Here is a 17,330-nt window from a genome sequence, read left to right as displayed (position 1 = left end):
AGGGAACTCAGGGGAGCTGGTTGGTGAAGTCTGTTATCCCTGAGACTTCAACAGGAGGCAAGCTCAATTTCCAAGCCCTTGGAGATCTTCTACAAGATGATGAAAGTTGCACTAAGTCCTTTCTCTTTTCTTTGGCAGACAGGCAACCACTGCAGGCCAATCCCCCAAACAGCACTCAGCTTAGGGATAGTCTCCTCCTTCAGTTTCTCTCTGGTTCCTCTCCTCAGCAAAGGTTCTTCTTGTTTCCCAGAAGTGATCTAAAGTCCTGGGGTCTGGGCCCCAATATGCATACTATAATTTTCTTTGTTCTCTGAATGCAGAGAGTGTCTGTACCTAGTCCAAACCAGTTCTGGAGCACTTTGTTTACAGGACTCCTTCTTCCCTTTGACAGTGTGGCCAGGGACATCAGACGCACCATAGAAGGTGGAGCCCACAATGTGGAAGGCAGGCAAAGCCTTATTCAGGTCCCAGGTGCTCCCCTCCCCTCACTCTACAAGCAGATGGTCTATTCAGCCCTGTGATGGCTCACCCGGTCTCCTGGAATCCCCCAGCCCCTGTCACTCAAACTCCAGACAAGGAATACACAACCTAGCATAGGCAGGCTTGGATAGTTAGGCAGGAAAATACCTACTAAAAGTGGTATTTTCCAACACAGAATATTTAAACCAACTTCACTATAAGATGTATCTTATAATTCTGAGTAAAGGCATACTAAACTCGAATTTCTACCTAGTTCCATGAATCGGTTAGGATTATAAGATGTTATAATCAAACGCCCCATTCTGGCCTATGGGGAACAGGTAGCTTTGCAATAGTGAAAAACGAAAATGGCTGTAATTCACTATCAGGTTATGCCACACACATCAGGGCATGTCCTACCTTTTACCTACGATGCATCCTGCCCTTGGGCCTACCTTAGGGGTGACTAATATGCAGAAAAAGGGAAGGTTTAGGGGCTGGCAAGTGGGTGCACTTGCCATGCAACATGGCAGTACCTGACTGAACACAGGCTCTGCAATGGCAGGCCTGAGACACACTTTACAGGCTGCTTCTGTGCGTGGCACAACCAGTGCTGCAAGCCCACCAGCAGCATTTGATTTACAAGCCCTGGGCACACGCAGTGCACTGTACCAGAGTCTGACAAGTAAACCAAACCAGCCAATCATGGAGTCACTAATCCATACATCAATTTTCCATAGGGAGCACTTGCACTGTGGCACTGAATAGCAGTGGCACAGTGCCCAAAGCATCTATAACCAGCAAAAACATATGAGGCAACAGCAAAAAATGGAAGGGAGACCCACGCCAATGGTGCCAGGTCTAACAATAAGAATAATCATTTTAATAGATTATGAAGCCAGCGAAGACAGTACAATCCTCAGGTACGGCTGCCAGGCCTGAAGGGAGGGAAGAGCAACAGCTGTACGAGAAGAAGTCTCAAATATTCAGTTTAATTATTGTATATAAAAACATGGCAAGTAAGTAAAATGTAAGGAAGATGAAGGCTGCAACAGACTCACCAATCAGAGATGCAGATTTCCGGCTTGTGATTATCAAGAAGCTCCTTCCACAATCCTTCTTGCAGCAGGTCAACGATTTGCCACTTCTCACACCAGCTTTAAGAGAAGCCCAGGATTTAACTTTAGAGCCTGTATCATCTCATCTTTCTTAATCACTCTCACAACAGCCTCAATAACCTTAAACACAACCACCTCAGCCTGACTAAACAACCCCCTCCTGCTAGAGTGAGATTTGCAATACAGTCTAATTAAAACAGATGAAAATGGCAATATTCTTTATTATTAATGTATATTAGAAATGTGCCAAACAAGATGACACTGACGTAAAACATCACATCAACATTCCTTGTGTTTGAATCTAAAAATATAAAACTCCAGAAATAAAAAACATAACAAGGTTAAGAATAAAAGGGTCAATTAATAGGTATCTCTTTAAGACTTTTTAGGCACTGTCTACACTCCTTTCATGACCTAGTAATGACAGAAATATGACATTCCTAAGCCTCCTATAGGATCACTAGTTCAACAAGAACTTTAGTGACAGTAGAATCATTTCTACACTACATCCCTCTTTTACAGAGGTAAGCCACGATTTACAGAGCCTCTGAAATATGCGGCAGAATAAGAACTGTATCATCGTTTCCTGGGCGATGTTACCAGAACAGTGGCGGAGCAAAGCAATGGGCTTAGATAATATATAGACTTTTAGCTTTAGGGATTGCAGATGGAGTAATCCTTGCCCCTGCTTGTTTGTTTGTTGTTGTACTTAGGAGCATCTTTCCCCTAGCAAGATTTGTATTGCAAAAATTACGAGGGGGCGGTGTTAATAACCTGGTTTTCAAAAGAGGTAACCTTCATCTCGTTTCTAACAGCAGCCAGTGATGTCTCAGTGGTGTATTGCTGTGGGAAGGAGGGTGGAGTCTGAACAATATTTTAACATTTTCTTTGAAATAAATAGCTATGTTAGTTTTCTCAAAACCATACAATTCAGCAACCGACATGGATATGGCTATGCCTAAGATTAACAGGACTCTCATGAGTCCTTGACAATAACTACAACTGAACATTAGGAATCTGACCTCTGCTTGAGGCCGTTTCTCACCAACTCCTACAATATTCTGCATCCAAGACTCAGCTTCAGCATATTTAATGTCTAGAATGTTTGAGCCTGACACAAGCTCTAGATGTGAGGCAGCATTTTTCTCCTAGGTCACGGTCTTTGTTTTTAGGTTTGTTCGACAGTTTTTGGATGAACAGTATTTTCTCAGGTAAGCAGAATCTACTTCAATGGTAGTGCTTGCCATGCAGGCCTGTGTTATCCTTTAAAAGAAACACTCCCACTAAGCCAACAACTGAACATTCTCTACTGTCCCCAGGCACTTCTTGGAGAGCAGTAATCTATAGGTTAAAAATAAAAGGTATTAAGCACAACCCTGCCAAATACAAAAGATTACAAAGTCTATTTTAGCTCCCACGAAGAGAGAAACACAAACTTGCCTAGATGGCATTGGAAAGAGTTCACAATGCCTCCACAATGGGTACATTAACCCCCCCACCCAATATCTTTTGGAGAGGTCCATGAAGTCAAGTTAAATCAAACTATAAACATGGTAATCTAACGAAGCCAAGTTCAATGGTGATTTCATCAGTAACATTTATTCAGCAAAGGTCATATACAACGTACACTACAGAATCACTCGATTGTACCAATATCTTAAACAATTCCAGGCTTTAAAATCATTCAAAAAAGAGGTCTCTCAACAGTCCATTTCAGAAATCTAGCCAAAAGAAAAGCAGTTTGAACTGGGCACAGAGGAGAGAGATCCTCTGGCAGCAAAATTGATCTATTCTAATCCACTTTTTGAAGATGGGACCAATCACAGCCTACCCCAAAGAAAGGTGGGGTGTCCCCAAGTGGACAGTTTGATACACTAGTGAGGCATGAAACACACTAGTCCAGACTTAATGAATGCAGCATGACAGACAATATATTCAGGCAAGGTGAATTATGGAGGTCCTACTACCGAAGCACTGCTCCATTTTGGTCAGGGTAAAGGAAGAAAGGGGCAACCAGGCCTCAGAACTATTACTCCAAACACCATAGCATGTTGAAGCAGCTTCCCAAAAAAATCACCCTAAGAGATACCCATCTATAAAGGTCCATGTTTGGTTACTCGCACTTCAGGTCAGAGGCATCATCCATGGCCACAACACAAGCAGGCAAAGCACCTTTCTATCCTTAGGAACAACAATAGCTGTGAACTTGTCCCATGCTTGCTCTTTCATTTCCAGTCTTTTCAAGTCCCTCAACACCTTATTTTGAACACTCAGCAACCCTTGCGGGCTAACTATAAAACAAAACTGAAATCATCACTTATTTGCTGTACAGTCTTGGTTATACCACTTCTTAAGCTTTTCAGGTGGACCTACTCTTCCTGAGGATGACCGAATGTTTCCTACCTCTTCGATATAGTTCAATATAGTTCAAGAATTATATTATGTTCCATGACATCAGGTAGGCATACATCAAGTGCATTTGTGGTATTGGGTTCCCCAGGCCTACATGCTCCGCAGAAATACCCACTTACACCATAAGAACTGTTGGCACAGAAACTGAAAAGTACAAAAGACAAGTTTATTAAGACCCCATGGGGTGGTGGTACATTCCTACAGCACCCTTCGGCAATGCAAGAAGTATCACACCGAACATCGGTGTGAGTCCTCCTTTTATACATTAAACAGGTAATAAAAAGATAGGCGGTACATGGTTTACAGAGTTTATGTACATATATGGTCATTTTTGGAACACAGCCAACTCATGGGAGGGGTTACAACGCCACTGGTCAGTTTGGCGGAACATTCCTAAGAGGTGACTGGTCAGTTGGAACTGCGCATGCGCAGGCTTGACCGTTACTAAAAATAGCCTGTTGCTGGGCAAACTCGAGTGGCCAGCGGCACGGACAAAGGACTAAAGGGCATGCTGACCACGAGGCCGCTCATTCCCTAAAATGGCCGCCGTAACATACAAAATGGCGTTTTCGAGTAAGGCCAAGTTAAGGGAAATAACGTGTAGCAAAGCTAAGCGCTAACCCGGCCATTGTCAAATTACGACAGACGACCCTTTTAGCGTTTAGCTGAAGCTACCTCATAGTAGACGTAGTCGGGATACTCATCTTCAATATCAATTAACATTATTTGAGCTACTTCTTTATGAAGTATTGATTCATTTCGGGCAAGCGCTCGCCTAGATGGAATACAGGCTGATAGACACATAGAACATAAGGCAGGGCCACATTGTATACATAGACACAAGAAGAACAAGATCCCCACTACAACACATAGAATTGTCAGTAGCTTCCAGCCCCAGGTACTCAACATTGACCAGAACCACCCCGATAAAGTCCACGTGCCATTGTCCGGGTGTATCTCGGCAGCAATCTTGTGAAGCTTTGAGATTGCATCATAAACAGATGGCGAATTATCTGGCACGTAAACGCAGCAGCTACTTCCGATGATTCTACATGCCCTCCCTCGATCAGCTAGAACCACATCAAGAACCATGCGATTCTGAAGCGTAACAATTCTAGAAATTTGCAGTTCTTCCGTGATATTCCCTAGACCAATAGCAGTGTCATTAGCTACAGCCTCAACTACACGAGTCAGTCGTCGTATATCGGTCTGGTCAATATCGTCCAAGACCACAGCACGTTTAACTCTGTTTAACACAAAATCGTGATAAAGCACGTAGTCATTATGATACATTGGTGGTGCAATGAATACAGGGGGCAATACAAAAGATACATAACATGTGCCTAACCATCCTAAAGGGAGCTGATGATAACCTTTATTACCACAGATAAAGTATGTATTTCGAGAGGCCACAAATGATATGCCATTCGGACTGTCAAATGTAAGTGTGGTGTTACATTCACTTTTTCCAACCGGGATTGTACCTTTATTACGTATGCAAAGATCAGCCTTAGTATTTATAACATTAATGACGTGTGAGCTAGACATATTAATGTTCCTTTGATTGCTGTAAATGCGGGGTGCATATGCATTATCGGGGCGGTACTCTTCCCATTCAAATCGAGTACCCTCAGCTCGTGGATAACCATCCCTGTCGTGATAACATATTTTATTCAAACGGAAAAGCACCCCCCCTTTTGTTGGCCATCGTAGTGTGAATAGAAGAGTATACCAGGCATTACAGGATCCGTTATGAGAAAACGGGAGTGGGATGAGCAGGGTGCCCCCTTTCTTCTGATGCCCAGGCAACATCCCACATACCCAACAATTAGATGTGTTTGTCATATTATGAGTATGGTGCAGAATCTGAATGAAGCTATTGTTCAGGTAAGTCTGTCGGTGCCGTTCTTCATGGTAGGGCAAGGTGAAGTGAAAATGTTTAGATGGAGCCGGGGTAGTCGGCAGCAAATGTTCTCGTACAGGCACCACAAGTTCTACTACCCAGGCTATCACTGCTATCACCACGATTGTCAGTACGAACAAGATGGCACCAAGTATTCTTTTGTCTTGTGATGCAGAAGACGCCATAGTTCAAAGAGTTCACAATGTCTCAAATGTATATACCTAAAAAAGAAAAATACGGTGCTGAGCTCCGAGGTAGCCGTTGTTTTCTTCTCCGGGGTCAAGACGGGTGTCGCTACTCTTGGCAGAACTGATCCCCCTCCCTTGAGATTCCCGGTTTCCGTTTCACAAACCCCAGAGCGGTAACCAACCAGTCTCGAAAAACAAAAATCTTCTTCCTATCGTGGCCGCAGATTGTAACGCTGTCGTTCAGAAACAGTGTGGTCCGGGAAGGCTCCCTCAACTTCGGCCGATGTCACAGCTGGGCTCTTTTCTTTATCCAGAATCTCCTTGTAGTCGGTCGGCACAGTAGGATTCACCAGGTCCGGAGAGACACGGCAGCAGTGAGTTGCATGCACCCACCGCTTTCTGTTGGTCACTCGCACAGCCGTTCGAGTTGCCAAAAGGACTTGCTCGGGGCCACGCCACCTCGGTTCCAAGCTGTTCGCCCTCTCAAACGACTTGATCATTACATAGTCACCAGGACGGAGACTATGGGCCTCTCCAATGGAGTTGTCAGGGAGCGCTTCTCGAACCTGTTGATGAATAGAAAGCAAATCATTTGTTAATCGTGCCAAATAGTCGTTCATCATTATACAAGGCACATCATGTAACAATCGCGGCTTAGGCACTCCCCATATATTCATAGGCCTTCCGAACACCACTTCATATGGTGTGAGGCCAGTTCGAGAATGGGGCACCGATCTGATAGAGAGTAATGCTAGCGGCAAGGCATCCGGCCACTTCAATGACGTGGACGCCACAATCTTAGCCAGCTTCAATTTCAACGTAGCATTATACCGCTCAACGAGACCTGCTGACTGAGGATGGAACACAGCGTGGAATTTTTGCTGAATCCCCAATCCCTTCAGTACGTACTCCACAATTTTCCCGACAAAATGAGGACCATTATCGCTCCACAAAAATTTGCAAACGCCGTAACGAAGGAAGTACTCCTTGAGCAAAACCTTAGCCGTTGTCAAAGCCGTATTATCTTTCGTGGGGAAGGCCTCAACCCATTTGCTAAAAGCACACACCACCAATAAGACATACTTAAGGTTATTGCAACGCTCAAGCTGGATATAATTCATTTGCAATACTTCGAACGGCGCAGAAGGTGGAACGAACCCTCCTTTCGGAGTATGCGTCCCTTTTGCAGGATTGTGCTGTAAACATATCAAGCAGGTCTGCACTACTCTCTTGGCAGTGTTGGCAATCTCAGGATGCTCCCAAACCCGTGTTAACAATCGAGTAATTGCAAGAGCTCCAACATGTGCCAACCCATGTGTCATCTGGACCATCGCTTGCAAGTAAGCTGCAGGCAATTTCCATCGTGCCATGTCCTTACTCCTCCAACAACCCTCATCATCCAGCACCCCCTCTGCTGCCCAGGTTGCGAGTTCTGCTTCCGACGCTGATTTTTGGATATCTAGTATTTCTGCTCGAGCATCATGCCATCGCTCGGCCTGTGACTTCGCTACATACATGGGGGAGTCATTTCGTGACATAGCTGTTTGTCTTGCTATACTGTCTGCAAAAGCATTGCCTTGCCCCACTTTGTCAGTGACCTTTTTATGTGCACTGCATTTAATCATCGCCACCTTCTTTGGACAAAGCAACGCGTTTAGGAGATCACGCACTAGCTCTCCGTGCATAATGTGTACTCCATGAGAAGTCAAAAACCCACGTTCTCTCCAGAGTAAGCCAAAGTCATACGCTACTCCGAAGGCGTACCGGCTGTCTGTGTAGATGTTCACACATAGGCCAGCACTCAGTTTGCAGGCTCTCGTTAAGGCAATCAGCTCTGCTGCTTGAGCCGATTTCTGTGGTATTCGTGCTGTTTCTACCACCGTCTTAAGTGTCGTGATCGCATATGCTGCAGAAGTCGTGCCATCTGGCAGCCTCAAACACGATCCATCAACCCACAGTTCCCCATCCACATCTGGAAGTGGCATATCCTGTAAGTCGACACGACCCTTTGTCTGTTCCTCGGTCAGGAAAACACAATCATGATGTTTTTCTTCCTGGCCCTCCTCAACCGGATAGGGCAATAAAGTGGCAGGGTTCAGGGTAGCGCATCTTTTCAGTGTGATATGTGGCGCCAGAAGTGTGAGCTCATATCCTGTAAGTCATGCGCTCGTAAGATACTGAGTCTTTGTTTGATTTAAAAGGGCATCTACTGCATGCGGAACTAGCACCAACAATTTGTGCGACAGAACTATTCCCTCACTCTGTCGTATAGCTACCGCTGTTGCTGCAACTGCTCGAAAACACCCAGGTAACCCTCGAGCTACAGGGTCAAGAACAGCTGAGAAGTATGCACATGGCCTCTGCTTGTCCCCGTGTGCCTGCACTAACACTGATAACGCGCACCCATCTTTCTCGTGCACGTACAATGTAAAAATCTTTGTGTAATCTGGTGTACCTAACACGGGTGCAGAGCAAAGGGCCTGCCTCAATTGTTCAAAAGCATTCTGACATTCATCTGTCCATTCAAGGGGCATTGGTGTCGTTTTGGACAGTAATGCTAGCAAAGGTTTTATAATGTGCGAAAACCCCATGATCCACTGTCTACAAAAGGACGTTAATCCTATGAAGGCGCGTACATCTCTCTGAGTGCGGGGAACTGGCGTATCTAAAATCGCTTGAATTCGTTCTGATGTTAATGCACGCCCCTCCTTAGACAAAAGATGACCGAGGTAGGTCACCTTGGGTCTACAGTATTGTAGCTTTTTCTTAGAAACTTTATGGTTATTCTGAGCTAAAAAGGACAGCAAGGCAAGTGTACCTTCCTCACATTGTGCATAAGTATCTGCAGCCAACAGAAGGTCATCAACATACTGTATAAGGGCTACTCCGGATTGCAGTTCAAAAGAATCAAGCTGTCGTTTTAGAGCCTGGCTATAGATGCTATGGCTCTCTGTGTAACCTTGAGGAACACGACAAAATCTATACGATTTATTATTTAACGTAAAGCCAAATAAATATCTGCTGTCAGGATGGATAGGAATAGAAAAGAAAGCATTTTTGAGGTCAACGACAGAAAAAGTCGTCGCCGTTGGAGGGACCAATGTAAGCAATGTCGTGATATCGGACACCACTGGGTATTGGGGAATGACAATTTTGTTAATTTCTCTCAAATCAATAATAAATCGATAGACTTTGTCGTCTGTATCTTTCTTAAGGATCGGAAGAATAGGGCTATTACAAACATTGTAAGGAACTTCCTCCACTACTCCTGCAATAATCAAATCCTGAACAATGTGCGTCAGAGCAATTTCACCTTCCTTAGAGATCTTATATTGCGGGACACGTGGCAAGGAGACTCCCTCCTTGACAGTAATTCGAATGGGTGGAATAAGCATCTGTCCCACATCCGTATCCGAGGTCGCCCATAACGTGTGAGGGAGAGAGGCTAATGCTTCAATGTCTTTTATTGTAAAAAATCTGTGTGAGTCTGGGTAATTGTCATTCAAAATAACCCGCACTCCTTCGGGAGCGCAACGTATCGTTGCTCGAAAATATTTAAGCAAATCAATACCCATTATGTTATCAGGAGTGTGAGGTGACAACAAAAACGGGGAAAAACTGAAAAATGTAGCAATACAAAGTGCAAGAGGCTGTGATAGTGGGCTAGGAGAGGGTGTGCCATCGAACCCTATACATGTTATCGTATCGCCAGACAGGGGAGCCCTTGGAACCAAGTTTTTAGACAAAGCACTACGAGTAGCTCCAGTGTCAACTAAAAACTGATCAGTAGAACCCAAAATGTCCGCTGATACATATGGACCTCTTTGATCTACTGGCACTTCAACCGATTCCACACCCCATCCTACGCAATCCTATGCATGCACATAATCCTGATGTTCCACATCCTCACCCTCCGATATCTGGTACTGATTCCGTCTATCAAAAACGTTTCGCTTATCCCGACCACGGCCCCTTGCTTCAAACCTACCACGATCACTTCCACTACCTCTCGCTCCTGAATAACTATTCCTACACCTTCCACCTCCTCGACCACGCGGACTACGTTGCTCACGGAGCACCGGACAATCTTCAGCCCAATGCCCAAACTCTTTACAATATGCACATTGGTCCTCAGCAATATCGGTACGACCGTACGACGCATTGCTCCCTCCTCGCCTGCCTCTATCATTCCCTCTAGACTGAGTACCACGAACCTGTGCTAACATCACCTTCGTTTTCAACTCTTTCGCTTTCTTATCCACACTTTCTTTAGCCTCTAATTCCTGCCACTCATAATACTGAGCCATAGTTAACAAAGACGCAGGGGTCGCCGTGGTCCAGGAACTTTCGCTCGTTTTCAATCGCTTCGCAATCTCCGGTAGGAGATTAGCCACATACTTATCGACAAACAGATGCCTACCCGTATCGTCTGTTAATGATTGCCCACTGTAATCATGAAATGCTTCTTCGAAGCGTGTAAAGAAATCAGATACCGATTCATCTGGCTTCTGTTTACATGAAGCCAACATAGTCCAATCGATCTTTTTAGGAGGCACCAGAGTTTTTAATTTAGTCAGAATAGCCGTAGGGAGATCTAAAATCAAAGCACACGGTTTGCATGCAGGTTCCCTTTCTAAGTCAGCCTGTTCTAAGTCCTTCCAAGTTGCCCCAAATGTCGTTTGATCATTAGTTTTACGAATTAACCTCCACATATCAGGGGAGAGTATTAATCCAAAGAAAAGGTCAACATCAACAAGAGTCATAACACAAGAAGAAATGGCCCCCTCCACCCCCTCATAGAATGCGGCTGGATTTTTACGAAGATCGGGCAAGGAGTTCTTTAATGCCATAACATCTGCTCTATTCCAAGGCGTATATACCCAATTATATATAAAGTACCCCTTCGCATCCTTCGACGTTTTATCGTCATCTGTACCATCTCCCTTTGGGGGAACATACAAAGGTGGGGCTTCACGCATAGGCATAACATGCACTTTAGAATTCTTATCTGAACCCCGGAGAGGACACTCTTTGGACTGCTCCGTCGACCCCGGCACGGACTCTTTAGCTTTTTCCCTTTCATCCCGCAGTCTGGTCGCCTCATCCCGCAGCTGGAGTAGTTGTTTGAAAAGGTCATCAACATCTGAAAGAGCAAATAAACCTTTATCCAAATTCTCACAATAGACCGACACAGCTTTGGGTTCTAAAGTCTCCGAATGTTTACGAAATCGAGTAACAACTTCATGTGCCAAAGTATTTATAAAACACAGTAATTCTCGCTCTGACCACATTTTCCTTTCAGCTAAAACCGTTGCTACAGTTATATGGTCCAAGTTTAATTTCCTAGCAAGGCTACGCAAGTCCGCGGCTCTTTCCGCAGTTAACCTGACACTCGAGTTGTCCTTTCCATCCGACTTATCCCGACCTTCATCACCGGAATCCTCGGACGGAGCCGTAGGGTGGACATACGGAGGCGGAGAGCGATCTAGTAATGAAAAATCATCAATTTCATTATTAAGGACAGGATAAAGCGGACGACGAATAGGAAATTGACCGGTCGTTTGCAAATTACGTTCCCGTGCCTCCCTCTCTTTCTTCTCCTGCGCCTCCTTTTCCTCAAGCTGTAAAGCCTTATCTCGAGCAGCCTTGCGCTGCTCTTTGTCCGCCAAGGCAACCTCACGCTTCATACGCTCACGCACCGCTTTCTCCCACATTCGCACACAATCAAACATATCTTGTCTAGACCTGCGCTGAAACAAACATTGCTCCACAAACTGAACCTTTCGTAAATCAAACGACCAATGTTGTGGCCATTGCAACTCGGGATCGGTTCTGGTATACTTATGCCATAATTTACTGTACAGTATAGGGGGAAGGCCAAATTTGACATACATCTCACGGTTGGGAGTTCCCTCTGGAGGAGCCGGCTGAGATTCTGTTAACCTAATTGTGGTACCATTTCCAAGACAGCACATCCCTCGGAGTGTGCTTAAAACAGGCATGTTCAAAAAGTATCACGAAAGCGTGATACCATATAAATGGCACTTACAGTACTTCACACGAATGTGCCGCTCAGAGTACAAAACAAAATTAGAGAAACATCTCTACATGCCTGCCTATGTGAAGTGCACTACACATACGATTCAAAATTCACAAAGTCAAAAGTGTTAGCTAACTCAAATCATAGACACAATCATAGAACTTCAGTAAGCGTCCGTAGACTACCTTACCGATCGCAAATCTTACCCAAATCTCAAATGTCCAGATTCCAACTGCCAAGGTCTTTGATCGAATCAGCCAAACAGGCACTGTACTGCAACACAGCCGAACAGGATCTCAGTCGGAGACCGGCGCCACCTGGAAGGTCAGATCAGAAGGAAAGGAAGAAAACACCGTGGGTGCCAAGACTCGGGTCACTCAGTGGCAGCGTACGCGTCCATGGCGAGTTTCCAATCCTTCGTTACGACCTCTCCTTCGGGCATCCGAGTCGCCGATGAGTCCCTTCGTGGTCGCCAATTTGTGGTATTGGGTTCCCCAGGCCTACATGCTCCGCAGAAATACCCACTTACACCATAAGAACTGTTGGCACGGAAACTGAAAAGTACAAAAGACAAGTTTATTAAGACCCCATGGGGTGGTGGTACATTCCTACAGCACCCTTCGGCAATGCAAGAAGTATCACACCGAACATCGGTGTGAGTCCTCCTTTTATACATTAAACAGGTAATAAAAAGATAGGCGGTACATGGTTTACAGAGTTTATGTACATATATGGTCATTTTTGGAACACAGCCAACTCATGGGAGGGGTTACAACGCCACTGGTCAGTTTGGCGGAACATTCCTAAGGGGTGACTGGTCAGTTGGAACTGCGCATGCACAGGGTTGACCGTTACTAAAAATAGCCTGTTGCTGGGCAAACTCGAGTGGCCAGCGGCATGGACAAAGGACTAAAGGGCATGCTGACCACGAGGCCGCTCATTCCCTAAAATGGCCGCCGTAACATACAAAATGGCGTTTTCGAGTAAGGCCAAGTTAAGGGAAATAACGTGTAGCAAAGCTAAGCGCTAACCCGGCCATTGTCAAATTACGACACACCTTAATGGACAAATGGTCGATGCAGCACTATGTATGTACACTTTAACTTCAAGGCATGTTGTCCATGCAATATTATCGCAAATATTCTGGTAAATGTTAGGGTCAAAGGAATGTGATGTCATTCCACCTACTCATTTAGAACAGTCACATTTATTAACTGAAAAATAAATGAATTCAAATGTCAGAGGAGCAGGGGAAACTAAGATTTCAGTTATTTCATACCCAGGATTAGTCTTAGCACTAGATTACCTATCAGTTCATAAATGTTTATTCGAATTCCAAGAATTCAAAAAAGCACATCACAATTTTGCAAAAATATCCTAAAATCCTTATTAAAAACTTTGTTAAATCATTATAAACATCAAACAATTGTAAGGATTACTATAAGAACAAAAAATGAGAGGTTATCCATCATTTTACGGGGTCGGGTGGCAATTCTCAGGAATGTGCTAGTGCGAAAGACTGTTTCTTCATTGTCCAAAGAAAACAGCATCTGATAAGATTCCCCCAGAGAAAGGGGTCTGTGTTTTTAAATAAAAGGAGTTAAAAACCATTTTACATATTTTAAGTAATATTTACAAAAAAATAAAAAGTGCAGATCAGTTTGTGCGCTCACTCCATCGCAGGGACATGGTGTGTTTTCTAGATTTTGCCAGTAACCTAAAGGAAAGCTCAACAAGAATCTTATGGTTCCCGCCCTTAATCGAAACGGGAGGCTTCTTTCCCGGTTTGCCATCGGTAGAGTGAGATATATTGGTAAGGGATACCTATACAGCTCCTTACCCATATAGGTAGAAACTGTAGATTACTTAGAATCTTTGCTGATCCTGTCTAACACAACCTCAACATCATCTCCTACGCCGACGACACCCAGCTGATCCTCTGCCTCACCAACGACCCCGCCATCGCCAGAACCAGCCTGCACGATGGAATGAAAGACGTCGCCGAGTGGACGCCTAGGAACATCACCCTCCGCCTGGGACTCCTGGTGGCCCCCTGCCCTGGGCACCACTCCCAAGCCAACGGACCACGCACGCAACCTGGGCTTCATCCTGGACTCCTCCCTCTCGATGACCAGACAAGTCAACGCCGTCTCATCATCATGCTTCAACACCCTGCGCATGCTCCGTAAGATCTTCCGATGGATCCCCACGAAACCAGGAAGACGGTCACCCAGGCACTCGTCACCAGCCAACTGGACTACGGAAACACCCTCTACGCCGGAACCACAGCCAAACTTCAGAAAAGACTCCAGCGCATCCAGAATGCCTCTGCACGACTCGTCTTGGACGTCCCCCGACACTGCCACATCTCAGGCCACCCGAGAGACCTCCACTGGCTCCCAGTCAGCAAGAGGATCACGTTCAGGCTCCTCACCCAGATCGGTACACCCAGCAGCTTTCTACAAAAATAATTTTCTTCCTGTTAGATGCACCGATTTTTCACCAAACCCCATATCTCAACTCCATACCTGGCCACTGGAACGCATTGCAATTTTAAAATCCTTAAAATAGCTTCAATAGTTTTGCTGTGAAAAAAAAATAGCTTCAATAGCACCTGTTTGCTTCGGACGAGGAAGACTTAAAATTGAATTGATGGCCTTTGAGAACTTGCTCGTGGAGCGGGCCATATGCCCAGTCCACGAGCCGTTCGCAGCAAAGACCATCCCCAGATATGGAAAGAAAGGTACGGGTGGAAATTAATCTGTTGTTTCCCACTAACATAGAATTGAGCTGGCGTTTCCCTGGTCCGCATGACATAATGAAATATTTTTTAAAGTTCACACGTAAGTCCAGACTGTCCATGTACTTCACAAAATGTTTAACCAGAATACACAGAGAATTTGGTGTGCGGCCCAAAGGACCGCATCATCTGCGTAAAGAAGAACTGGTAGCGATTTGCCGTTAATTTTCGAGACGTCTGGCGTTGACTGTTTCAGGGAATTGCTCAGCCCGTTGATATAAATAATAAAGAGCAGGGGTGCTAAAAAGCACCCCTGTCTGACTCCCCTTCCTACCCTATGCACCAGAAACCTCCCCAAACATGCCGATCCGGGCTTGTGCTTTAAGATCTGTGTGTAAAAATGCCAAGAAATGTACCAGGGATTCCTCAAATCCATAGTCCAACAGAATAGACCAAAGTTTAGACCTATTGACTAAATCAAAAGCGGATGATAGATCCATAAACGCTAAATAAACAGGGGAAGATCCGGCAAAATTATATTTACCAATAACCAAATTAAGGTTTGAACACTGTTCTATTGTGCCGACCTTACTTCTAAAACCCATTTGACACGGGTCTAACATACCACTTTCCTCTGTCCAGTCAAGAACCCTATTAGATATTACTCGACCCAAGATCTTCAATGTATTGTCAAGCAGGGAAATTGGTCTATAGTTAATTGGATCTGATCTATCCCCTTTTTTATAAATTGAGACGATGATACTCGTGGCCCAGGTATCAGGCATGGGGGCTTGGGGTAAACTGTTAAAAACATTGAAAAGAAGTGGGGCCCAGAATTCTGGCTTCCACTTCATTACATCTATGGGCAACCCGTCGGAGCCAGGGGCCTTATTGCCAAGTCTCTGTGCAATCGCCTCTTCTACCGACAGCGTAATCTGTAGGCAGCAAACATGACCCTGCACATAATAATCTGAGCCGTGTAGTGGTGTGGCATAGATTTTAGAAAAATGATTTTCCCATGAATTGCTGGAAATAGTGCAGCTAACTGGTGTTAGTTGTTGGCCCATATTGCGCAAGTCCCTAACTGCGGACCAGAATGAATTACCATTCTTTCCCCCAGCTGAGTCCGCTAGCACTTCCCAACGTTCACCCAAGAGAATACCCTTCTGCTCTCTCATTGCAATTTTGTACGTCTTTCTTGCTGTCCTTACGTCTGCGGGTCACCTAGGTTTAGAGGTTAGGGTCTTGCGTAGGTTCTTATTAGCCTCTGAGCAATTATGATCGAACCATCTGACAGGAGGGATCTAATTGCAGAGCAAAGTTTAGTGAAATCCTCAATTATCCTTAGATGGTTTCTTTTAGTTGATAGGCATGAGGTAATTACGTGTGAATGCCCTCTTATCAGGGTCTCAACTATTTTGCCACTGTCAACCCCCCTCCACTTCAATCTTAATTTGTCTGTTGAGGGGGTGACGTCCCTAGCCCCATGAAAGATGGTATACACTGGGCGGGATGCTAGTCTTAGTACCACTGTCAGGGGGTTATGATCCCAAAAATCTGTTGCCTGAACCTCAGCAGTTATTAAGCGATCAGCAAGGCAAGGAGAAAGAAAGATAAAATCAATAGTTGACGAACAATACCTTCCTCTAAATGTCGGTGCCTGCTGATTTATGGGAGGTTGGACCAAATCCATTTCATTGGTAAGGATATGCTCACTAATAAAAGTGTCTAGTTCCAATCCCCTTCGCACAGCTGGATCTGCATGTAATATATCCATACCCTGAAATTCCGTACGGACTTTAGCATTAAAATCCCCCCTAAAAGGATCCCAATACAATCGTCTGCACCTTGGTGTGTGTCTAAATTTGAGATAATTTTAAAAAGCTCAATAAAATTCCTATTTGGGACAGAATAGAAATCATTTTTGTAAAAATTATTTAGGTAGAAAGGGACCCGTCTTTTGTATTCCAATATTTGAATATTTGGACTATTAGTTGGTATCTCCTTGATACTCCCTCCAGAGGCTATACTGATCCCAATGAATAAACCCCCGGATGCGCGACCAAAGTCGGGCTTGGATGCTGTTAGACTAAAACAATGGAACCCTTCTATATGCAAATCATGTGTGGCTGATGTTTCCTGGAGCATTATGATGTCTTGGCCAGATATTATATGCAACAAGTCTATATCAGCTAGCCTGGGCTCAAGGCCTGCAACATTCAAACTCAAAATATTGAGATCAGAATCGTTTTTACTTCTCTTGGGTTTGTAGGGAGTCTTAGATGTTTCAGCATTGGTAGCTGACACAGGTCCTATGTCACCCTCTACCTGTAACTGGCGGTCAACTAAAGCAGCTAAATGCCTAGTTGTTGGTTCCTGTACTTCTTGCACTTTCACTGTAATAGTTGATCGAAGAACTGATGTGTCCCTTGATATGTTTCCCTCACATTCATTAGCACTAACCAACCTA

The 17,330-nt window shown here is 44.7% G+C and overlaps 2 protein-coding genes across 3 annotated transcripts in view; one reads left to right on the top strand and one right to left on the bottom strand.

Annotated features, from left to right (window-relative positions):
* Positions 1-17,330, top strand: part of MRPS12 (mitochondrial ribosomal protein S12) — a 793,384-nt gene that overhangs the window by 560,613 nt on the left and 215,441 nt on the right. The window lies entirely within an intron of this gene.
* Positions 1-17,330, bottom strand: part of LOC147692676 (F-box only protein 27-like) — a 264,145-nt gene that overhangs the window by 78,471 nt on the left and 168,344 nt on the right. For both annotated transcript variants that reach the window (XM_086938854.1, XM_086938855.1), the window contains exon 7: positions 1,521-1,616. In XM_086938854.1, coding sequence (XP_086794980.1) covers positions 1,521-1,616 — 96 coding nt within the window. The remainder of the gene's footprint in view (positions 1-1,520; positions 1,617-17,330) is intronic.

The sequence above is a fragment of the Lissotriton vulgaris genome, chromosome 9, assembly GCF_964263255.1.
Source record: "Lissotriton vulgaris chromosome 9, aLisVul1.2, whole genome shotgun sequence".
Lineage (NCBI taxonomy): Eukaryota > Metazoa > Chordata > Amphibia > Caudata > Salamandridae > Lissotriton > Lissotriton vulgaris.
The sequence above is the reverse complement of the archived record's forward strand: the minus strand, read 5'-3'. Positions and strand labels throughout refer to the sequence as shown.